Raw genomic sequence first — 19,255 nt, 5'->3', positions numbered from 1 at the left:
CTGGTTGGGTATTTAGGAGGTTCTGAACTGTCTCAGACTGTAAGTTATCAGCTTATTTCATGTTTCTTCAGGCTCCTTTGCTCTGGTTTGGATTCTTGCCGACATCTGAATTTCACTCTCTTAAGGCGAGGAACATATTGCTTTCCTACAGAATTGATCCCACCAGTATTATTCTAGAGAACACTACCACGTCCCATTTTTTGGTTGAACGCTCAATAAAAAAACATTGTGTCCAAGCTCAGCTAACTCGTACCTGATTCCATGAAGTCTTGGTTTAAGTCGTCCCAGGCGTCTCTGCTCTTCCCCAGGTTCTCCTCCATGACCTTGATGTCAGCAAAAGGACAGTTACATTCTGGGAATCGGGGCGAGCACCGGCACCAGCAGTCGTTGTTGCGGCAGAGCAGCTCGCCCTCCGAGTTGCACGCCACATAGCTGAGGGCCGCCTCCACAAAACGCCCACGCAGGAACTCTGGAAGGACATCTTGCAAGCCTGGGAAAAGAAATCACAACTAACGTTAACTACTTTATTTACAGAATTAAGTGTTTTCTTGTACAAGCTGGTTCCACACGCTTCCACACGTTATTTTTGTAGGGCTTAATGTAGAAATGTTCTGAATACGGAGCTGCATTCTTAGCCGCTGCACATGAAATGAAGGGTTTTGTAATGTGAGAGGAAATGTGATACATGCCATTTTTCGTGAGCATATAATTTCATACGGGCTTGTAAACCATGTTTTTCTTTAAACAGGAAAATAGAAAATTATTTCCTGAAATCCATCAAATCACTGTAGCCCCTCGCAATTTGCAGTCACTTCTTCTGGATGGAAAGCTCATTTTTAAAAAAGCATGTTTTTTTTTTTTTTACAAATTACAACTCAATGCTCTTCTAATGGGCATGCATTTTTTTTTTTTAAAGAAAAACGCCACCTGATTTTCAGACCATCATGTATTCACGGTCCACTGCGTTGATATGACAGCTCTAATTCAAGCTCCAACATATGCATCAGAAGAGGAGCCGTTAAAGTGTTCATCTGCACAGAGATACTGACGCTAATAGCATGTATTATCAACACTGAAGCCAATAGAAAACACATTTGCAAAGACAGTTTATTGTGCTCACTTAACCAAATTTCAAGGGACTGCGTGTATGTGTGGCGGTATTATCACAGGGACAAGAAAGTAGGTTGTTTTTCCTCCAGAGCAGCTCGCCTCGCATCATTTTTTAGTGGCAGCTCTGGCAGCAGCTACTCTGGCTGCATATACAAGAAGTTTCGAAGCCTGCCCAAGGCCATATTTTAGTAGTTTTGGGAGCCATCAGTAGCAACTGTCACATAGACTGCAGTCATCATAAACAACCTGCTGTTCCCAACCTGCCATACAGGTTGTTTCCTATCTGCAGGATTCATTATTTCTTCCTCCCGCTGTGAAATGGAGACACTCACGCCATCATCACACATTTTATTTATTTATTTATTACAGAATGCAGAGATTTTGTTTTTGTTTCGAAGCCTGTAAGAGTTGTATGTTGAGCCTGGTTTTTCTCGATCAATGCATTTTGAAATGCGAGATAAAAAACAGTTTTTCCTGACCAAAAAAATGATTTGCCTTCTAGAAAGATTTGTAACATATTGTTTAAATTATTAACCCACATAAAACCTCGGCCTATAGGGTGTTTTAAGGCGTGTTCTATGTTTGCATGTGAATAAATCCAAATCGTAAACGTACACAGACAAGAGGGAAGAAAAGAAATGAGTAGCATCTGAGTAGTCACACAAAAACACTTGGTGTGTAAAATGCTAGCGGGCTAACAGCTAACACTAGCTTCTGTTCATTTGATATGTTTCTAGCAAACATGGTTAAAGTCGCAGTCGCCACCAAGCAGTCACCTCCCATCGAGTGCTCGTCAGTGCATGTGCACCATTCCTGTGAACATGCCTGTGTCTTCTCTCATCGATAAACGGCATGGAGTACACGCTACACAGAGGTAGGCTGGCTAACTTACTCATAGATAGCAACAGCTAACGTCATGTGGCGTACGCCTAGCTTGAGGCGTGTGCCTGTTAACATGCGTGAGGGGGGAGGTGGGCTCTGTGGCGTGTGCACGAACTGTGAACTGTGCTGAGTGGACAGGATGATACGGGCGTGGTGGATTTTTGCAAAACAAACAACAATCTCTACGTGCACGTAGAGATTTATGTTGTTCTATCAGAGCATAGTGTCGGCTTCAGTGAATATGATCAAACAAATGTTGCCGACTACGACTTTAAAAAATAGCAAATCAAGTGAAGCATATATTATGATCACATTTCTCAAGAGCAGACCTTTTCTTTCAGCAGACATTTGGCACAGTAGCAAAAGCTATGTAGCGGTGTAAACAATCAATCAAGCGACTTGCTTCAGTTTCAAGGTCCTGCTATTGTTGACGCTGCCTCCACGTCTCGCTGTCGAGTCACACGTGAAGAGAACAGAGCCGTCGTTAGCGTTATCGGTAACACCTGTGCTTTTCCTACTGCCAAGTCAAAGATGTCCACTGTGGGGGAAAAAAGGCCTATTGGCAACGTTTTCACAGCTATCTGATACTGTGAGACTGAAAGATTGTACCTATGAGCCAGTACCACGACACAGATTGATGGCAAATGGAATTAAATTCTGTAAATAACAAAAAGAAAAGAAAAAAAGGTGGACCCAGAGAAATATTTTTAGTGTGGCGTTCTGACTTCTTCTCTTCACCTGACCCACCGGACTCTTTAACACCCACAAACACTCTAAACTCTAAAATCTATTCTGACTGACTCTCACAGGTAAAAACGTTATAAAGTCTAAAATGTGTTAAAATGTTCTTTTTGTTGTTGTTTTTTACTCCACAACCATCTGGTGACCGCCTGAAATAAAACTAAGACCCCCTTGGGGGTGCTGCCCCCTGGTCGAGAACCACTTCCCTGTCTCACCCTCTCACACAGAAAAGTTAGGAAGATAAAAACAGGCAATTTCAGCACTGTCAGAGCATGCAGTACCACTATAAAACTATATATTGCTCACATTAAAATGTAATTTGTTTTACATATGATGTAAGATTTATAATATTCTAATCAAAGAGTCAAATAATTACCTACAGGAAACACTGTCCGTCTCCTTTCAACAACAGGGTAACAAAAATATTTCTAAAATACAGCTATGCTATGTACAGCAGCAGCGTGTCATGACATCACAGTCTATTAAACCCAATCAGTGTGCTATCTGAAAGTGCATCATCATCTGTTAGAAACCAGCGGGTCGTTTCCTAATAATCATCAATTAGTTGTGTCAAAAAGCTTCTTTTCTCCTCACTTCGCATTCTCAGTCTGGATGACTTCCGACAGCCAAGACGCCTCTGCCATGAATATGCATGTCTCTTCTTCGGTATTTACTCTTTCGATGGCTTGGAAAGAGATGTAATTAGTCATATTTTTTCTCCGTCCACGCTTTGGCAGGTGCCTTGAGGGTTAAGCATGTGCGTGTGTGTGTGTGTGTGTGTTTCTTCAGTTTGGAAGACGGCTAAATAACACTCCTCCCTTCACCAATCACTATCCCAGTTTCTGTCTCCCACCTCACTGTTTTCTGATCTGTCTTTCTTAAATCTCCTTATTTTCCTTTCTTCTAGTTTCAAACACTCAGTTTCATTTGGAAATTAGAAGTTTTCATTTTCCTTCTTGCTTCCAAGTAGGCCTTGTAATTAAAAGTCATTCTGTTTTTAACTGAATTCAGAAATCATTGACTTTGTTCTTCTTCTCTCTACATTCATTTTCAAGTATTTTGACTTCATCTAACATGATTCATTTATATAATTACATCAGACATGGGTTTTTTGACTGGTGTCTACAGATTCTACAGATATGATACAGCCATAAACATCATTCTTACAAAGTTAACTGCGATGGATTCAGTGGATTCAATAGTTCGTCCATGAAACAATCTAATATTCATAAGCTACTGCTGACTAACAATATGGTATCTTAGAAACATGATGTGGTTTTACAATTAACGGCTTCAAATTAGTTTGAAAAGATCTGCAACACTTTTGAACCATCTTCACTTTTCCTTTCTTCTTCCTTTTTAATGTTGTGTGACAGTATCTCAGGCGAAGCAGAAGGTGTGTAGTTATGTTAGATAACCAGGTAGAAAAGATGTTCTGTGCATCCAACACACATTCATTTGTTTTCTAAAATACAAACACCTTATTCAACAGGCTCCTCTTCTCACCTCTCTGCTTTCTACCTTTGAAACGCGTCACGATTGCAGCGGCACATTACCCTTCAGCCAAACGCTCACTGTTCATCATGCAATTCACATCTGTTCATCTCAATTTAATAAAAAAAGCACACTTCAATGTGTCGTGCAACCTTTCAGCACTTCCTATTAACCTCCATCTCATATGATTTGAAGCAACACGAGCCCCCGCGTGGACGTCGCCGAGGTGGGAATTCAATGGCCGGCTTATTTGGGTGTAAAGAGGTCCTTGATACAACACTTTGTCCATTATCATAAACCCTGAAAGAGAGATTTAAATGAAAAGCCTTTTCACAAGCGAAGCAATCGACTTTATAAGATTGTTTAAACCAGCCTTGACCACTAGAATAATCATGACTTTGAAACCAATCGACGCCATTATGTCGTTTCTTCGGCATCATTTTTATCCGTTTATTGGTAAATCACAACAAAGTTGTTTAATTTCGGGACATACCGTGTGAGGATCACATGAATCCAAGTGTGGGTGGTTGTTTATGTGTCTGGGGACTGACCTGAGGACTGTGTTGTATGTGGCTGATGCTCCTCCGAGAGAAAATGGCTTCTTTAACTCCTCTCTCCAACCATCTGTCTTCCTCGGCCAGAAAGCGAACACAATATTGGAACACATTCTGGCCTGACACCGGAGTCGCAGTGGTCAGTAAAGATTAGCTAATGCCCGTAAACCTCCGTCGTGGATATCGCGAGAAATGCTGCAGAAGAGCCTGGTGATTAAGACAACGTTCGCCTCAACTCACTCATTATTACGCCTCCAGGTCCTTTGAATTCCAGTTTGATTTATAGCCCATTTTAACTTGGATTATAATTAATCTAACGTTGGTGTCATTTAATTAATTACATACTGCTCTGTGGAGGCAGTTTTAAGACGTCCATTTAATCACTCAATGAATCGATCAATCATCAATCCTCCACACTGGAACGGTTCTGAGCGCAGAGATGTGGGATCGCGAGCCGGACTCGGAGGCAGAGCAGTTGTAAGCAATCAATCGTTTACTTGGATAGAGTTCAAAGTGGAGTTCAGCGACAGGTAATCTGTCAGTGAGAGGGCAAAGTAAGCAGGAGAAAGCGGGGAAAAGGCTGTCGGTCAGGAATAGGCAGGCGAGAAAAGTGATGCTGGAGCGTGTACGGGGATGGTCTGGAGAGCTACCGGGGGGATGAGGGCTGCTACGTGTGGAGGGGAGATAATGAGGGACTGGAGAACAGGTCTGCTGGTGGGTCAGGGAAGATCAGGAGATCATATCCTGGACATACTAATAGCAAACAAGTCACCACTGGTTTCTCTCTACAATACACACTGAGCAGTAACACCTCGGACTCAGTAACTGAGCTGAATTTGCTGCAACAGTAACACAAATCTTATGTGTTTTTCTTTCTTCTTTTTCTGTTCTTTTTCCATGAATTTCAAGAACTCTGGGGGTCTCCCTCTGATAGGGGGGTTTTAGGGGTCATTTCCCAGAAGGCTTGCCTTCCATATAGCCAGAGATTGAAAATCACCAGAAATAACAGACCCATTGTTCCCTCTCTTTCTCCAGCAGTGAGCCCACTTATTTTTGCATTTTGGGAAATTTGACGCTCTTAAACCTCCCTTATGATCATCGTCACCCCTCCGTCATTAGTGAGCGGCCCAGTGAGTGTGTTTGTGTTTTCTCTTTGCTTTGCTGAGTGCTCGGTCCACTTCACTGGAATGCAGCCTCTGCTATTTGCATAGATGCTGATGTTGGTACCCTTGGAGGATGCTCCTGCTCTCAGAGCCTCGGGCCTTGGCAGTACATGTGCTGGCACGGACGATGCTGCATCACACCGCCCGCTCCGTCTCTCTTTATGCTCATCTCTACGCCTGCCTGTCTTTTTCTTTCTTTCCATCTGGCAGTCACTTGAATTTTCTGCAGACTCGTCCCCAAAGAATCAAATTTGCTGCATTCTTTGGTGGTCTCCCACGACTGATTTGTGTTTGTTCGCAGAGAATGGGCTACGTGCTGGATGTATGCAAAAGGCAGGGCAGTGAGTTTAGGAATAGGAATTTGATCATACAGACATTTTAAGTTTAAAATGCCTCTATTGCCTCAAGTGCTTTTTCAAAGGATGTTTCATCAGATCCTCTCCCTCTCTCTCTTTCTCTCTCAACAACCTTTACATTTGAGACCGCCAGTTAGGGCTGTGATGTCAGAGAAGGCCCCGACAAGGAATTTGGGATGTGATTTATATGCCGTGTTATACAGTGACAGGTGGCGTACTGAGAATTTGTTTCAGTGACTGCCCAGAGTTAGGATCGAGCAGCGGGAGGCACTTGACAGACCTCTCACCCTGCAGGAGCTCGCAAGTGTCGTACAGCATATGTCCCTAGGCCCTGCTACCGCTATTGATGGAATTCCAGCAGAGTTCTGAAGGCACGTTTGGGGTTCTACGGTGGGTCGGGTGTGGGGGCGGCGGTGGTGGGGGATCTGTTAGAGGATTTCCTGCAGTCCCTCTGAGAAGGCCACCGAGAAGCTGTCAGCAGGCAAGGGTGTCATTTCTGACTTGAAAGTGGGGCCTGCAGATTCATTTCTGTGTACCAGGGATGTCTAATATGAATCCTATAGTTCTACCGATGTGGATCCTGAAGAGACAGGGATAGAACTGAAGGAGAACGGTTGGCTTGAAAATAACAATAACTATCTGTTTGTTTACAGGCTGTTTACTTGGTTTTGGAACGAGAGAAGAGAGAATTTAATTTTGTTGGAAATGCTTTTGCATTCAGGCGATTGTGTTCAAGGTCAAGATGAACTTTTTTATTTTACATATCAGGGTAGTATAGAATAACAACTGCTGAAGTATCAGACTGTGAAGTCACATTTGGTACCAGGATGTAACTTTACTCACACTAACAACAGGTCTCGCTGCTACTTTCTCTTCCTGGCTGATAAAAAGAGTCGTGGGATAAAAACACATCAACTAAGATAATGTTACATTCGTGATGGACATAGCTGGGTTAGCTAGCTAGCTAGCTAGCAAGACAAGAATGGACACTAATCTGCACTGTTTGTTATGTCAGTGCTGTCACAAAATCAAAACTTGCCAGATCAATGGCGGCTGGTGGACCATCCACAGTGAATACAGACTTTTCTTTTATAATAATACATCATAAGTGACTTTGTTGTTGTTGAAGTTCCCCTGTTAAGCAGTGATGCCCTGTACATGTCTAGGGCTTTTATTGTGAAAGGTAAGAATGAAACAACTGCCATATTCGCTGCTGTTGTCAATGTTGGGAGCAATAAGCAAATTTTCACAAATTAATAAATAAATACAAAGTACTTGGTGGAAAGGACTATTTAAAGCCTTGAGCAAACGTGTATGAAGGTGTGCCTCCTGAATAAGTACGGAAACTGGAAGTATGAGAGGGTGTTTGGAGAAGAGAGGACAGGTTTTCATGGACGTACCTTCCAGGAGAATTCAGAAACAACATAAGGGATGGAAAAGGGGACATGATTAAAACCGCGTTATCAAATGTACCTGGTTGTTGCTCAAGGGTAAAATTCTGGCCACAGATAAAGTGCAGCAGTTCTTTGTGCTGGAGAACATTAAAGTACTTGTAGAGGTCTCAGAGGAGGACTGGCTGTGGCCATTTTGGAACCTGCCAGCGCAGGAGGGACGGTGGACATACAAAGTGGGTTTTGTTCTTTCCAGCAACTGGTGAAACAAAACGTTTTTTTGTTTAAGCTTGATATCTGTGGCTCGTGAAATGTTGCACCTCACAATTTAGGTGTAATGGCAACGCTGCCAACGCATGTGATAGTGTCCCCTATAGGTATTTACATTTACATTTAGGTCATTTAGCAGACGCTTTTGTCCAAAGCGACTTACAATAAGTACATTTGTCAAAAGAAGGAAAGAAAGAAACCACAACGTATCATTGCCGATAAAGTAAGAGCTAAAAATAGAACAAGTGTTAGGTCCTCATCTGAGTAACTTAGTACGTTAAGAGCGACAGTGCTATGATCAGAGTGCTATAGGTAAGGGTTTTTTGGGGGGGGGGGGGTTTGGGGGGGGGTTAGTGGGTCATGCTATGTAGAGTCGAGGTGAAGGTACTGTATGTAGCAACAGGGGGAGTAAGACCGTGGCGGTGAGAGTCTGCAAATAAAGTATGTTGACATTTAAGGTGACCATCTCCATATAGCTATGTCTAACCCTTTCTTAGCCTTTCCCTTGCCTCATCCTCTCTCATTACAGCAACCGTTGAAGGGTGATGAAGCAAAGGGACCACACTGAGATGTTGCACCAATCTTCAGTTTCACTTCCTGGGTTTTCTCATCGCCAGGTTTTCCTGGCCTATGCCCATCATCAACCCCAATTCAATCCTCTATTCATCCCCTCACACTTATTCAATCATACAAGAAGTAATTGCTTAGATGTGGAAACAGCTTGAGTGGAACCTATGGTGTCGTTTGAAATGTTGGTATTTGATGCATTGGGAGTGTGAAAGTGTGTTGGCGTGATCATTACAGAGAGGAACGAGCACCTAAGGTATCAAAAGTATTTCTGTATCATAACATGTTCTTCAAAATTGCAGTAATTTGGAAAAGGAGTCTTTGTAGCATGACTGAAGCCTTTCAGAGAATGACATTGTAGGTCCTAGTAAACCTCCTGTCAGGAGTCGCCATGCTGTTCAAATGACGTTATGACGGATGGATCGTATCTAGGGCACTGTAATACTGTATTCTCTGAGTCTGTATTTCCATGAGTGCACTCGCCTTCGGGTGGACTTTGTCCTCTGTATCACTTAGTCCACATGGGGGCATTGTGGTGAGAGCAGGGCTGCTTTCTTTAGTTTTTGTGAGAAATATTTCATAAAGGCTGCTTAATGCAACTGTGGTTGTAGGATTCTGTGTCCCTCCGTCCCTCGTGTGTGTTGTTACCGGACTCGCTGTTCTTGGATTCATGATGGGGACTTGGACTCAAGAACACCACCCACACTCAACACACACACACACACACACACACACACACACACACACACACACACACACACACACACACACACACACACACACACACCAAAAGAGCAAACTAATAACTGAAGAGGTTTGATTTTGAAAGCAAAACAAAAACTACAATACACAAAATAATAATGACTTTGTAACTCCACTTCAAAGCATGGCTCTGAGTCAAGGCTAAAGCAAGAGTAGCCATAGTTGGCACCAAAGCGGTGGTCTTCATTTCACAGAACATATTCACACACACACACACACACACACGCCCAGGCAAAAGCCCTTAAGGTACACAACACACATGCAATCAGAGTCAAAGATCAGAGCGAGGAAGAACAGCGGAGCGTTGAAGCATTCGGGAATAGAAAATACAAAGAGATTTTTTTTTACTTGACTGGAGAATGTACAGCTACAGAGCTTCAGAGCTTCTACCGTATCACCGCACAATGATGACACCACATAACACCTTTCTGTCCTATAAGTCTGGCATCGCTTCGTCCTTTGTTGAATGATTTATGAGCAGCGGTGAGGCTCAACGCGCAAAGAGGCTGTGTAATACGAAGTCAAACAGAGATGGTAAACTTTATTACTCCTTTCAACATTGACAAAGGCAGCGCAAGCCAGATCCACTACTTTCTCGGAAGATCCTTCTTCCCACTTGTGACGTCCGATTTCCGAGAATGTCACGTTCAAGTGCTTTGGTATTGATATTGGATATATGGAGGGTTCGCTGTCACCTGTGAACGTGGTGGGAAAATCCATCTGCAACTTTACTCTGAAGGTCGTGAGCTAATTTTTTCAAGCATCAAATACATTTTCTCAACGTAATGCCCCGCCTCTGTTTCCCTGGGAAATACGTCACAGGAAGGAAGACAGATCTTGAATGCCATTTCAGCTGGACTTTAAATGGGAACTAACGGAGCCGAACATTTAACAATTACATTTGAATGCATTTTCCCACATAGATACCATACAATAGCTTCCCTCCATTCTTTAAGAAATCATTACACTAGACATGATTTTAGATAATGCCACAAAGCCAGAAACAAGTTGCATGACTTAATTGTTGTTAATTGGGCTTCTGGGGTAAGAGTCCTGAAATCCCAGATAAATGGAACCCATTAGGCTAATTGGTTGGAATTAGAGGAAGAGTTCCCCCTTGGACATCGCTGTGATTCTCCAACTTCCATTACAAAACCACCATACAGTAAACACATCATGCATTACACCATCAATAAATAGAAGGAAACTTTAGATCTGTAGCAGAGGAAAAGCAACATTATATAAAGTAATATATGCGATTCATATAGTGCATTTAAGAGGTTTAATTTCAGCAAAGTGAACCTACGACAAACGCCCTAATGTAGCCACAAATAAATCTCCCTTAGGACTAGACGTGACAAATGAGATGTCTAAACGCAATGTTCTTGAACTATAAATACCATTATTGATTATTTATAACTCACTATGAAACTTTAAACACCTGTAAAACCAATTTTCTTAGTTGGCCTCTTAATCCAAGTGATCTAAATCTCTGATTTTGAACCACAATGGATATTTAATATGAGGTCTATGTGTTTGTGTTTGAAAGTGGGTGGGGCTTTGCTGAAAAAGAAGGTAATATCTGCAGATATCAGAACTTTGAAACAGAAGAATAGCAACCGGTTGGGAGGTGTTGGTCGTTTGCCTTGATATATTATCTAATATGTATATACGTATACAGTATTACAGTCAAATATTACTATTATATATATTCTCTCAGGTGCAAGCGAGGCCCAGATAGGTCTTAGAAGTTATGATGATTGTCATGCAGGCCTCCAGTATCATTCTCATCCTGTTCGTTTTACGATGTAACATCAGTACGGCTACAAGATTAACCCATCTAATATCTCCGTGACTGCCATGATAGCGTCTCTCATGGGCTACTTTGCTAAAGGAATATGCTTTTTTAGCATCTAACTTCAGGATAAACAATTCCCCTCTGTATTTCTGTCACAGTACAGCGCTGTTGAGAGTTGCACTATTAAGATTTTCTTATTGTTTTGGGTCCTCGAGGAACAAACCTACACGTTGTTCTGTTCTGCCACTGAAATTCAGCCTCATACAACAGCTTATACTCCATCTTACAAAGAGTCATTTAGTTATTCTTCTACAAATGTCCAGAAACAACGGAAGTGACATTTACATTACAAATTAATCAACGTTTGAGTTACAATAACTTCAACAGTTACTTTAGTACAGAAGTTATGTTACAAACTAGAGTTTGAATAACTATGGACGTGGCGTTACAACTTAAAAAACCTTTGTGATAAAATGAGTATGAGTGGCGTTTGTTAAGTATGAAAGTTATGTGATTAATAATAATATTAATTCAAGGTTGACTTTCCCAGGAGACACAAACACTGGTCCCATGGGCTGATTAACTACATGGTTTTCTATGAAATACAGTGCTTAACTTTTCGTACGAACAGTGTATGAGAACAGTCACATTAAACGGATATCCTTTGACACATTATTAATATTAACATGTTGATAAGTGTAGCTTTAACATCGATGCTTGTTTTAAAGGTCCCATATTATACTGTTTTTCATCAATTTCACACAGCTGTCAGAGGTCCAACAACACTGTTTTTGATATGCACTGCCCAAAACCCATCCATGGTCCTGAATTCCAGCTGTCTAAAAGTTGCTCTGCTGAGCTCTCCTGAGAACAGGCTGTTTCTGTGCCTGTACCTTTAAATGCTAATGAGCTCGGTCTGTCATCACCTACTTGGAGAGCCATGGAGACGTTGCAGCTTACGCTAGCGGTAGCATGCGCCAATGTTTACAGTGGATGTATTGCTATGGCTCAGGTGAAGTTGCTGGGTCCCGTATGGTTGGGACAGATCCTTTTACGAGGGTCAGTGTCGAGGCAAAGCCAGCTTTGTACTGACCCTCGTTACTGAAGCACTCCGATGTGAAGTGGTTAGCACACACATAGAAGCTAACAGGGACCATAGCCGGCACATTGTCATTAAGAATGAAACGCAACCACTGTCTCTTCTGTTCTTCTGTAGCTGGGGCAGAATATAAGTACTTATGTTGATTTGTACAACCAACAACAGAGCAATTTCCGTGTCTAGCTCTGAGCGACAACATTGTGAAACACTGCTATCTCACTGCTTCGTTACGTAACGACGGGAGCTGAATCTGAACAGCCTGTAGGAGCACCGTTGTATGAGTGGGTGGGCTGCAGCGACCATGCAGGAGTCGCTTGTTTTCCTCATTCTGCCAGTTGGCAGGCTCAGGTAGGACCAGTTTATAGGTGTAGAGACCAGAGAAAACGTGTTTTTCATAATATGGGACCTTTAATTGTTTTCAGGTGTTTCAAATCACCCTTCACGGGGTTCATCAACTTATCATTAATAATACCTTAAGACACGTTTAATGTCAGTCATAACAGTCTTACATGTAAAAACAATGAAATTTAGCACACAGGGCTGCCGTTCTGAAACCAAGCTATTTCTCTCACTTGGTTAGATGCCACACTGGAGCCAGATCCATGCTGATAAGACTCATCACTCCAGAAGCACGGAGCTCACTGGCTGAATTCCAGCAACAGTATTGCCTTTGGCCTTACAAAAGCAAAGCAAATTATACTTCATCGTTGGAGAAATCTGAAGTATGCCCCAACTGTGAAGCGGAGGCTCAATGAAGTGTGCGATACCTCACACTTGGGATGCGGAGAGTCTCAAGGACAAACTTAAACAACAAGAAAGTCTGGTCCCCCTTTGATTCCTTTTTAGGAAGAGGTTACACATCAGTGCTGGTGATTATTCTCTTAAAGGAAAGGAAAAGGCTGGGTGGCCTGGGACCATAATGATATTTGGATCTCCTTTTCTTTATGCATTTTTAATATTTTTGTCCATTAGACGGTCCACCCGCGAGCCTGTGCTGTGACAGTATGCTTCAAAAAGAACGTCCTAGAAAGTTCGGATCAGCGTATATGGGGTTTCTGCTGCTGGATTATTACAGAATATTGCATTTTCTCTGCTTCATCTCAAAGAAAAAAAATGGGAACAAGGTAGTTAGCCTCCCCTCCATGAAAACTAAAAATGCTGACTCAGTTGTAAATCCGAGAGAAATGACCCTGTGAGCAGGTGACCCTTGAAAACTGCGATGTAACAAAAAAGAAAAGATTGGAAAATTAGATCTGGCTCACAATGATGTAGCCATTTGTATGTGCCGTTGGAAAGATAAGACGAAACAGGAAGGAAAATAAGGCTGAATCTACTTTTTAAAGATCCTCTCCGGGCATTCTTTAGAACATAAAAACAATCTGCTTTGAACAGTATTTCTGTCCAATATAGCTTTTCCTACGTTCAAAAAAATCTAGAATTTCTTTTTTTCCCGTTCACCCCCTGAAACAAAACAAAACAGGAAGGATAAAAACACCCCTTCTTAATAATAAAAGAAACCTTTCCCACTGCATAGATTTAAATGAGTACCGACCCCCTTCAGCAAATTAACAAAGCCTACTTCACAAACACCATTTTGCACAGTGAAACTCAGACATTCAAGTGACTTAACTATAGAAAAGAAAACTTGTTTTTGACTTTAACAAACGAATGCATTCAGTCAAGATTGATGAATTAATGAAGTTGAAATAATAGCCCGGTTCAACAAGCAGATGATTCCTTTGTTCGTGCAGTGCTGAATGTGAGCCTCGAACACATTGGGGGGAGAGAAAGAGAGATCGACAACTTTCCCCACTTAATGAATAATTTGGACACATTTGGGGAGTAAAGGCTTTCATGCAAACTTTTAATTACTCAACCAAACCGTGTCGCCGTGAACTGACCGACACTTGAGCCGGACCAGGTGTGCACACATTTGGATGCAAAATAGGAGCCCGACAGAACGGTGAGGTAATTGCTTCCATTAGGAGGTTTCATTAGGAGCCGAGCAGACCTGCTGATGCAGGCGTGGTAGAATACATCAGACGTTATCCAGCACAGGCACAGCTTCATTTCCAAAATCGCCAACGATGGCCGTTAGTGCTTTGAATCATGTGACTGACCGCTCCTTTGACCCAAACATCCACCCGACCTCCTCCCAGAACACACTTTCTGTCAAAGAGAGGCTCATCAGATAATTTTGTGAACTTTTATCAAAAAAAAAAAAAAAAAAACTCTTCCAGGTGTAGTTGGAGGGGTCGGGTTGGGGTCAGTGTGGCTGGATATGGTGCAGCCTGTTAAGATAACAGATTCCCCATGAGACAGAGAGCTGGTCAGGCTCATGGAACAGACATATAATACTGCAGCGTAATGTAAAGGGTCATCCCCACCAACCCCTACACACAGCAGGTCAGAGGCTTCGCAGGGTGGCAGATGGAGGTTGCAGCAGGTGTGTGTGTGTCTGTGTGTGTGTGTGTGTGTGTGTGCAGGTGTGTGTGTGTGTGTGTGTGTGTGTGTGCAGGTGTGTGTGTGTGTGTGTGTGTGTGTGTGCAGGTGTGTGTGTGTGTGTGTGTGTGTGTTATCCAGCCTTACCCTTTAGGTGGATCTTATTTTCCGGGCTGTGCACCAACACCGAGCTAACTGAATCCAAGCTGTCATAGTTACTGCAGCCGAGAGGGCCCGTCCTTGTTTCGGTTACCTAGGAAACAGAGAAAGGACAGATCTATTTAAAATATATGTTGTGTTTTGTTGTTGTTGTTTTTTTTATAATACAATGCGATATTAACAGTGAATGAGGCGGATGTTCGTTCCCATCTATAGCAGACAAGAGGACTGGATGTGGCAGAGAAAACTATCGCCATCTTTTTGTTTCTCTCCCACACCTGCAGCCACAGCTGCCTGCAGTGTGCCGGCTGCCTCACACAGAACAGTGGAAGGGAGAGGAAGGGGGAGGGAGGGGGAGGAAAGTGGAAAACGGCTCATCATGAAAGAAGATTGCAACATTGAAGAGATACGAAAGGAAAAAGTAAAACAGCTTGGTGTGAAAATGACCAGTGTTTGTTTCAAAGCAAGCATGTTTTTTTTAGGTGCATGACATGAGATGATATATTAAAAATGTGAGTGAAATGTGAGTCAGGCCACCTGTGCCTAGTTAGAGCAGAGCCTTCGATTAGTTCATTTATTTCTCAATAAGACAAAATGGGTGTTGTGTGCTTGTCTGTGTGTATTAACCTGAGTGATGTTTGCTAATTGGGATTTTCTCTTTTACTTGCGAATCTCAGTGTAGTCAATCTGGGCTGAAGAGGAAGGGGAGGGTCAGTAGTACTCTTCTCATGTTGTTGGCTAGTTATTGTTGGGGAGCATAAAATCCATCCTCGAGTTTATTAAAAGCTGCTCACCCTTGATATTGCTGGCACTAAAATGTTTACTATGTTCCTGTTAGGAGCAGGTTCCAGTGGGAATTCCCCCTCGCAGGTTTACCAACCCCCCATGCAGTGGTTCAGTCCAATTAGGGTGAAACCATGAGGGGTATATAAAGCCACTGCAGACTCAGCTGTGGGTGATTTGTCGATAGGAGCAGCTTGCTGTGAGGTTGTGTTACTGCTTTCATCTTCTCTGCTCTTTGTTAATGTTCCTGCAGCTTCTCTATTTCATTGTCGTTGTTGCTCAATACAAACTCTGCCATTTTATTTTGTACAGACTTCTGGGTCTTGAGCCATTCTTCAATGCAGCAGCCGCACTGAAATCCTTCGTTTCTGTAGAGTTACTACCCGCAATGCTACAAGAACACCTGCTGTGTTAATGTGGCATATTTATATTGGAAAGAATTTGTTATCAACCTTGGAAGGGGAACTCTGGGCATATTGTTCCTTGTATATTTTCATACATACAGTATTTAAGAACCGGTGACATGATTTGTCGCTGATGATTGAACGTTTCCTTTTTAAGACAGCAGTTTATGAGGATTTATTCTTTGAATATATATTGGACCTGTGAAGTACCTCCTCTTCTGTTTCGCCGATATCATTCTTTACAACAACAAAATGATTGGCCGACTTCTTGTGACTATCGCTGAGCTCACAATAATGGACATTTCTGTGTGTGTGTGTGTGTGTGTGTGTGTGAAGTGTGTGTGTGTGTGTGTGTGTGTGTGTGTGTGTGTGTGTGTGTGAGAAGTGTGGCGCTGTCCAAAGTACTGAAAAGGAACGGCCAACTCTGCCTGCTTCATTTCAGTGATTATAAATCAGAACTTTTGACCCTTAACTTGGATCTCAGTCGACATGGTGATTTATAGACGCACGCTAACAAGACTGATTGAAAGCACATGAGTTATTTTCCCTTTTTTATTAACCATTTTATTAATGGGCTTGTATTTAAATTAAAATAGGCTATATGTCATGATTAACTGGAGGGACCCAAGCAATTCTATGTAAAATATAGCTAGAATGGAATGATCGTTTTTTTTTTTATTACAGCATTTTCCCGCCAATGCGACAATTCCGAGGTGAGATTGGCAGCCGAATCAGGCTCCAGAGATCAAATCATGGACTATATGGGACTCTACTCCACTCTCTCATCCACCGTTCTGTCTCTCTGTAAGGACAACCTCACATACAGTTCTGTCTGCATCTCAAAAGGAACTAAATTGTCTATTTTCTCTCCTAAAGAATGAAAGACACCACATCTGAGCTCAAGAGATGCCTCTTACATTCCTGCTATCGGGGTTCAGTTCAATATTAATTATGGCCCAGACATAATTTGTGCCAAGATAATGCATGCAATGGAAAATATATGAACATAAACAACATCCTAGTAGAAAGCCTGCTGTATTACAGAGCTAGTAATTGAGGGGAAATGAGCAATAGCAGACAGAATAATGAGAGAAATCAAAGTCAGGTGTATGTATAGAGACAAAGGGCAAACGTGGGGCTGAAATGTACAAAGATCAGGCCCGACACGAAATGAACGCCGGAAATAAAGACAAAGGAACAAAGAAAGAAAAAGAACATTAAGAATGAATGAGCAAGGACGCAACAAATGGTTAATTTCCAGAGTGAGCCCTCTGGCAGAGACGTCCTCCAGCTTAATCACGCAATTTGGCAAATGACGCAGCCTGTGCAAATTTGCCTTCCTTTAAAAAAAATAAAAAATAGGCTACCCTAATTCTCACATCTTCACACTTTTGGCTTGCATTAAGATTGTATCTATTATGAAAAGAAATGGTAGTTGGCCTTCAAGGCGCTACAAAAGATCTCTCAAATATGATGTAGTTATAGATTAGGAAAGACAAAGGCGAGGAGCGGAGGGAGATTAGAGGAGGGGAGGGGGGGGGGGGCGTTTTGGGTTGTTGTTCAAGATGTGTGCGCAGATAATCTGCATTAATAACGAAAAAGCCTCAACTGTTGCATCTCGTTCATGTTTTTGTGTTGACTGTGCAACAAAATAAGCTTTGTTCAAATCAAAATGCAGCTGACAAAAGTGTGTTCAGACTGGTGGATGGGAGAGACTTTCACCCAGGAGACCAACATTCAAGACGGGTGTTTGTGTTCCAAAGGTGTTTATTGGGTTATTGTGAAGTTACATTGCTGAAGGGTTTACAGAAGGAAGTTGGGTCCATGTAGGGAGGAGGCTGGGATGGACAATGGGTCATAAAAAACACAGGACTTTCACCCAGCAGGCTGCTGTTCGTGTTCCGTGTGAAACCAAAGTCAATTATTTAGTTTCCTTTACTTTTGTTACGTAATGTACATTACATAAGTCACAAACCCAAACCTACATCCTTCCCTAGGATCCTTGGATTATATGAGAACCATGGAAAGCAGAACAATTGATCTATTTAACATCTTTTTTTTAAGTAACCATGTACTATAATTCTCCACCCAAAATGCAGGGTGAATCACTTGATGCAAGACTTGCATGCATCTTTTTTTGTCATAACTTTACCTTTTTGCTAATGAGTTTTATCCCTGAAGTCTGCACTTTATATCTGACTTTCTTTTGTTAGCAGAAACCATGACGGCTTCAGAGCTGATAGCTTTGAGCTGTGTTACAACAAATTCACGCTGGGCTTGTTTGTACCTCGTGTGAGGAAAAACTTCAATGATAACCCACCTGAGAGCTGCCACCCCCGTCGCTCCGCCTGCGTTGAAAACTCCCAAGAGCCCTTCACTGAGTGGATCCTTCAACCCGGGCCATTTGGTTTTTAATGTTTATTCAACAATGTTTATTATTCAAACGTGGCAGGGTACTGTCTATGACCCCAAAACAGTTTTTTTCACTCTATATTCCGTTATGCATTTCACTCATGTTGATTTACTGATTGAACGGATTGCTATTATTTACATCCTTCTGCCGATGTATGCTCTTTATTAACACAGAATGTATCCCCGCTGTGCCTGGGCGTTCCCTTAGATCTGAGGATGGAGCTCTGCTGGTCGTCTTTGGATCTCAGCCCGGGCTCAAAGGTGACCACGCTTTGGCATTAAGAGCCTGTGGAACTCACTCCCTCTGATAATCAGAGAGACAAGATAGCTAGCCTCTTTTAAAACCCTTCTCAAAACTTTACTTTATCGTTTGAAAGAACACCGGAATCTGAAGGCCGATAACACCGAAGAATGTTATCGGCCTTCAAGGCTGCATTGCAGTTATTAGGGGACCAATGTCCAGGCTTGAGCACAGCGATTCTCTTTTTATAGGTCGATTCATCCACGCTTTCTTTTGAAAAAATGACAAAGAAATGTAACAAGCAGTGACATTTCAAAGAATAGGGCAGGTAGGTACACCTGTACAATCCGACGGAATTCAATAAGCCTATTCAGCCAAAAACTGCTACTGGTTCCAAGAGTAATGCTTGTATGATGCCTATGAGAATGAGATTTCAGTTCAATGATACGTTTTTGCAGTGAACGGACAAAGAATAAGAAACATTTCAGCTCATGTATGATAGCACATTTAACTATGACCTCGGCAATAAATGTACGACAAAACTTTATGGATTGGACAGGTGAACCTAATAAAGTGGTCACTTTTTGTCAACACATTTCATTAAAATAACTAAACCAACAATTAATG

At 42.1% G+C, this 19,255-nt stretch overlaps 1 protein-coding gene across 1 annotated transcript in view; it reads right to left on the bottom strand.

Annotated features, from left to right (window-relative positions):
• The window catches only part of brinp2 (bone morphogenetic protein/retinoic acid inducible neural-specific 2), a 161,405-nt gene that overhangs the window by 33,120 nt on the left and 109,030 nt on the right, over nt 1–19,255 (bottom strand). Inside the window, exons 5-6 of the mRNA XM_084006947.1 lie at nt 14,777–14,882; nt 254–490 (exon numbers count right to left, since the gene is read on the bottom strand). Coding sequence (XP_083863073.1) covers nt 254–490; nt 14,777–14,882 — 343 coding nt within the window. The remainder of the gene's footprint in view (nt 1–253; nt 491–14,776; nt 14,883–19,255) is intronic.

The sequence above is a fragment of the Eutrigla gurnardus genome, assembly GCF_963514095.1.
Source record: "Eutrigla gurnardus genome assembly, chromosome: 4".
Classification (NCBI taxonomy): Eukaryota; Metazoa; Chordata; class Actinopteri; order Perciformes; family Triglidae; genus Eutrigla; species Eutrigla gurnardus.
This window is presented reverse-complemented; position numbering and strand designations above follow the sequence as displayed.